Source organism: Tursiops truncatus, chromosome 14 (assembly GCF_011762595.2).
Source record: "Tursiops truncatus isolate mTurTru1 chromosome 14, mTurTru1.mat.Y, whole genome shotgun sequence".
NCBI classification, from domain to species: domain Eukaryota; kingdom Metazoa; phylum Chordata; class Mammalia; order Artiodactyla; family Delphinidae; genus Tursiops; species Tursiops truncatus.
Genome location: NC_047047.1, coordinates 10,943,653 through 10,949,652, shown reverse-complemented (window position 1 = coordinate 10,949,652; position 6,000 = coordinate 10,943,653). Strand labels below are relative to the sequence as shown.

General features: G+C 43.2%; 1 protein-coding gene across 14 annotated transcripts in view; it reads left to right on the top strand.

Annotated features, from left to right (window-relative positions):
- Positions 1–808: 808 nt before the first annotated feature.
- Positions 809–6,000, top strand: part of ANAPC1 (anaphase promoting complex subunit 1) — a 155,106-nt gene continuing 149,914 nt past the window's right edge. For 8 of the 14 annotated variants that reach the window (XR_012325605.1, XR_004521806.2, XR_012325604.1 and 5 more), the window contains exons 1-3: positions 812–1,055; positions 3,533–3,769; positions 4,769–4,930. Coding sequence is in view for 11 of the 14 variants with exons in the window: in XM_073791128.1 (XP_073647229.1) it covers positions 3,557–3,769; positions 4,769–4,930 (375 nt within the window). In the remaining 3 variants the exon portion in view is untranslated. Of the gene's footprint in view, positions 1,056–3,519; positions 3,770–4,768; positions 4,931–5,377; positions 5,568–6,000 lie in introns of those variants that run through there. The other 6 variants (XM_033838561.2, XM_073791130.1, XM_019931058.3 and 3 more) reach the window with 5 other exon arrangements.

The following is a 6,000-nucleotide window of genomic DNA, read 5'->3' as shown; positions in this document are numbered from 1 at the left end:
TGTTGGAGTAAAGCCTTCTGAAAAGAGGCCATTTGAGCTAAACCCTGAAGGTTGACATTTCAAACAAAGAGATGAGAATGAACCAAGATACCACGAAGTGCAAGATGTGTTTGGAGACCCTAAGGAGATAATTTTAGTGAAGACATAAAGTTTCAGGCAACTTTATATTTCTGGATAAGGAATTTGAACTTTATTTCTCAGGCAATAGGACGCCTATCAATCCTTTTAACATAGCGACACCACGCAATGGGAGATTAGAGCTCAACAGAGTTATACAGTTTCCACAAGTGTGATACTTTATGGTTGAACCCACAGACAGGGAGGGAGGGGTAAAGCTGGGGTTCTTAACCTGGATCTATGAATTGCTAGGGGAAGTCTCTGTGAAGCTCAGATTACTACACGCAACGTTTTTATGAGGACCTCTATACCGTTCATCAACTTTTCAAAAGGTCCGGACCCCCAAAAGGTTAAAGTGCACTGGTAAAGAGAGAAAATCAGTAGAGTCCCCACCGTCCCCCAAGCCTGCAGGCATATATCTCCAATTTGGGGGTCAGGAGGCGAGAGCGAAGTTGGCCAGAAAACCTTCTAATTCATAGTTATGACGCAGTTCAGGCTCGTACTGACATGACCTGGGGAAGATCTGGATGCCAGGAAGATCCTATCCCAGTACAGGCTGAAGGTACAAATAAATACCCAGCAAATTCCTCCTCGCTCTTCCTTCGTGCAACTGCGGAGGCGCTAGGACCGCGGGAACGCCGCTCGCTCCCGGCGAAGCCCCGCCTCGGCGCGAAGCAGGACGGGAAATTCAACATGGACGCGTCCATTTGAACAGCTCGCCTGAGTGGTTCTCCTGCACGCCTGCCTGTCATTAGCAGTCGTGTTCGCAGCTGCTGCCCAGTCTTCCTCCGGAATAGGGGAGGGAGAGGGAATGAGAAGCTGCAGCGGCCGAGGAGTCACCGTGACCGTCCCCGCCGCCACCCTCGGGCCCCCTCGGCCCCCGCGCCTCCGGGGAGCAGCCGGGGCTCGCCGCGCCTGACGCGTCCCGAGTCACACAGGTAAGGGCCCAGGCCCGCAGCGCCTGGTGGTTCATTGCCTGTCCGGTAGCCCTCTCACCCGACCCGAGGCCTACCCGCGCGCGGTGACCCGGAGGGCTGGGAGCCCGGGGCGGGCCCTGAGCGGGCGCCAGAGCCAAGAGGATCCCAGCTTGCGGGCTGGGCTTTACGGGGTGCACCTTCCTGCTCCACTCTGCGCCGGCTTCCTTCCTGAGCTAAACGCGGTGTCCCGTGTGGGCCTTAGCTTCTAGTTCAGCCCCTTGCCGCTGTGATACGATGTTCTGAGACCCAGGCTCTTAGACTGTTTCACCTGACCCTAAAGAGGCCGGGGAAGCTCTGCCTTTTTGCGGAGTCTCAACTCAAGGTGTCTTCTGTGTGCATTTGGGTTTACTCTTGAAGCAACTGTGTGGTTACCTCTGGCGGGGTAGTTTTTGTTCCTAGTAAGCAATGCTGATATCTTGTTTTATAGCATATCAATTTAATACAGTACTTTCATCTGTAGTTCTTTATGTTGTCCCCTAATAAGTAAAAACATAAAAATTTGGGGTATTGCAAAAGTATTAAATGTGTCGCCTTAATTAGTACAAAAAGATATTGTACTATGAAAATAACCATAATTAATATTTTTGTAATTTTCTCTCAACGTTTTTTTGTTTTTTTTTTTTTGCGGTACGCGGGCCTCTCCCTGTTGTGGCCTCTCCCGTGGCGGAGCACAGGCTCCGGACGCGCAGGCTCAGCGGCCATGGCTCACGGGCCCAGCCGCTCCGCGGCATGTGGGATCTTCCCGGACCGGGGCACGAACCCGTGTCCCCTTCATCGGCAGGCAGACTCTCAACCACTGCGCCACCAGGGAAGCCCCTCTCAAAGTTTTAATAGGATAACGTTTCAAAATTGCACAACTGAAGTCGGATGAACTCGCAAGATTTTTAATGTTGGTTATCCTGTTGACTAGAATATAAGAAGGCCAGCTGAATTTTATTTTTTTCTTGTAAGTTTTATAAGGTACTGTTTTAGTTATATCCCAAGTTCAGGTCTTCTCAATTCTGAATTTTAGCGGGAGGAAAATAAAAGTGTTTTGATTGTGGCATATGGTTATGTCAGGAATAGCATTTAATTCATAGCAAAATAACTTTGACCCTAGAGGAGCTGCATAGGAACTACAGGGGCTTTGAGATATTGCGGGGAAAAAAACCCTACTGATGCCAAAAAGACCTCAGATGAGAAATATAAGTCAAATTTAGTTAAACTTTTTTTTTTTTTTTTTTTTTTTTTGCCGTACGCGGGCCTCTCACTGTTGTGGCCTCTCCCGTTGCGGAGCACAGGCTCCGGACGTGCAGGCTCAACGGCCATGGCTCACGGGCCCAGCCGCTCCGTGGCATGTGGGATCTTCCCGGACCGGGGCACGAACCCGTGTCCCCTGCATCGGCAGGCGGACTCTCAACCACTGCGCCACCAGGGAAGCCCTAGTTAAACTTTTAATTGTGAGTGCCATTTCAAACCCTTTAAAGTTGTCTGTGGTGCTGTGGTCAAACGTTGGTTTTGATCTGTTTGAGGATCGTAGCTTAAATGTGATGCCACAGAATCCATTTTTAATGTAGGTGTTTTCTTAGAGAGAGAACTGGCATCCACCTTATATACCACATTATACAGTGAATTTTACTAGCTGTCAACTGCTGTATGTAGAAATGTTTTGGAAGTAAAGGGGCATGGTTCCACCCACAGCTCAGCCACATCTTTATAGTGAGAAGCTGTACTGTAATAGGTTGTGTTAATTAAAAGCTAGGACTCATAAATTTGCTGCAGGTGTGGCTGTCCCATGGCCAGAGTTCTTCATGCCTTGGTTTCCTGTGTTTGGACCCCAAATTGGAATTGATTGTAGTCATATGTTTAGGTGGATTGGGGTGTCAAAACTACTGGTGACATTTGACAGTTTATTAGGTCTTTTGTGGATTGGTCAGCTGAAACGAGTAGTTCAACTTGTGACGAATTAGAAGTAATATGTGTTTTTTGGTGTTTTTTTTGTTTGTTTCATTCCAATATGCCAGTGGTCCTTGAGGTGTGCTTTTCAAATGAGTTTCCAACAGCTGAACAGAAATGACCTTAAATGTTGAGAAGCCGGGCAGTCATGGGACTGTAAAGTACAACTTGTCTAAATACTTCATATGTGAAGTGTGGAAAAACTAGCATATAGTAGTAGGAGAATAGGACAGGTGTTGTGGGATGTAAGTGCTTGTCTCAACCCAGCGGTTTCCTTTGGTGGTAACCGTCTATTGGTCAGTCTCCAACTAAAATGTGGCAATAACTGTAATCACCTGAGAGTCAGATCTGGAATGACCTTTGATGTTTTAATTACTTGTACACCTCCAGTGTAATAGGATTGACACTCATCTAAGGATTAATGACTCTTCTGTAAACTTTTATGATATTTTATTCTGGTTTTAACTCTAGAAGCTGACCAGAGTGTGTTTGAATTCATACAGAAATAATGTTGATATTTGGAACCCATGTCGAACTTCTATGAAGAAGGGGCAACAATGATTGCAGCCGGGGATTTGCAGGAATTTGTTCCTTTTGGTCGAGACCACTGCAAGCACCACCCTAATGCTTTGAACCTTCAGCTTCGCCAGCTGCAGCCAGCGTCGGAGTTATGGTCTTCTGATGGTGCCGCTGGCTTGGTGGGATCCCTTCAGGAGGTTACGATCCACGAGAAACAGAAGGTTCCGTTAAGTTTACCATTGTATTTTTGAAATATAGAATGTTGTGATCTACTTGTAATTTAAGGCTACCTGCAACTGAGAAATGAGTATAATGCTACTTCTAGGGTAGTGGTTAAGATTTGGTAATTTCAGTCAAGACTAAAATAATGACTTCATTGTATTATGGTGTCATAACCGTTTATTTAGGCATATAACTCATGGTTTTATAATAAGTGCTATGATTATGGTCCATTCTAAACCTCTTTCTCTTCCCTTAGTATGTGGGGACCAGATTTCATGTTGTTTGATTATTAGATGGTAGAGTTAGAAATGGTCCCTGCTGCAAAAAGACTTACATGTTTCTTGAGGACAAAGAAAATGCCACATAAGTAGATAGAGTACTAGTTCTTAAATCGGAGAATGAGATGTTAGCGTGTGTCAGGAAATCAGTCTTTCCCACCTTATTCCACTTTCATTCCTTTTGGGATACCAAAATCTCAGGGAGAGGAAGTCTATGTAGTTAGAAATCTGAACCTTTCTCTCTCCCATTTATTTTGATGAGTGGGACAAGGGAAGGAAGGTGAATGTATATTTAGTTGTGAAGCAGGGAAATCTACCCTGTGAATAAACTCCCCCAGTGATTCCCATGTGCACCTTCCTGCCCCCTCTCCATCACTTCCCCATGCACCTAATATACCATTTTAGTTTCCCTAGCATGTTGGTTTCATTTTTTGATCTATAGATATGGTATAATTTTTGTTTGTTTATATTTGGGGCAAATAATATAGTAGTATAATATAAAACATCCTGTAAGGTATATAATACACATATGCACACACCCCACTTTGTTAATCAGTGGCACTAAGCTTCTAAGAATTGGGCTTAGATTGAGTCTTACTCCCCAGGCAAAGAGAGAGTAGGAAACTTGTCTCTGAATGATTATTTGATTTAATTAATAAATCCTGCTCCATACTTTGGAAAAAAGTGCTTGAACATGTCCTACATGTGTTAATTTTTAAGGAGAGCTGGCAGTTAAGGAAAGGCGTAAGTGAAATTGGAGAAGAAGTAGATTATGATGAGGAACTCTATGTGGCTGGAAATATGGTTATCTGGAGCAAAGGAAGTAAAAGCCAGGCATTGGCTGTTTATAAAGCGTTTACAGTTGACAGTCCTGTTCAACAGGTGAGTTGATTTGAATTTTAGCGTTTGATTGACTACTTAACACTTAAAAAAGTTTTTGTCCTAAAATTTAACAGAAATAATAAAAACAGTGTAATGGTCCCAGCAGCTGGGTGTCCATTTAAAAAATTTCATTTGTTTTCTGTATCATCACTTTTTTTACATCATCTTTTGTCAATTTAATGATAGTCTTTAAACACTGTTCTTGAGTAATTCAATTTGTTATTCTCAGTAAAAATTTCTAAGACATTGAGGGTACAAAGAATACTGTAACACATGATGATTATAATTGATTACAGAGTATTCAATAAATAAAAATCTGGTTCCTAGTGATAATCAGAAAGAGAAAGAAAAAACCTAACTTGTTATCATTGCAGTTGGCTATTACACCTAACTCTATTATGAAAATCGGTAAAGGGAAGGAATTAAGCATTTGCCCTGCCTTTCTAGGAAGACGTGCAGTTCATCTTGAGTTAATGAAGGAACACCCTTTTTTATGGACGAATGCCAGCTAATATAGAAAGAAGGGTAGAGTTAAAAAATCACCACTTTGTAACCTCCAGTGTAATAATGGATTCAGAAAAGGATTGTTAATGGATATTAACACTCTTGGGTGAAAGGATATTACCATGGCACCAAGGTATTACCCTATGAATTACTTGCTAAAATGGACTGGACATCAGGTGCTAGAAGAAAATTACATTATTTTTCCTCAGGTGGGATGACGGTTTTGTGGTTATATAGGAGTACATCTTTAGTTTTAGGAAATGCACGATGAAGTGATTAGGGGTAAAGTGTCATGATGTGTGCAATTTTCAAATAGCCCCTGCCCCCTGCAATTCCACGTGTACTCAAATGCCCTTAAACAGGTACGGCAGAATTCAGGTGAGACAGATGTTCACTGTACTGTTTCATCTTTTCTTACTGAAAGTTTTTAGAATATCAAGTTGGGGGAGAAGTGAAAACATTTTTGTTGGTTGCATTAATTGTTAGGCTACTGACAGGAGGTTTTTAGAAGCTTTTTACTCATGTGAAGTTCCCCATTTGTAGACACTGAAATCGTACCTCGACAC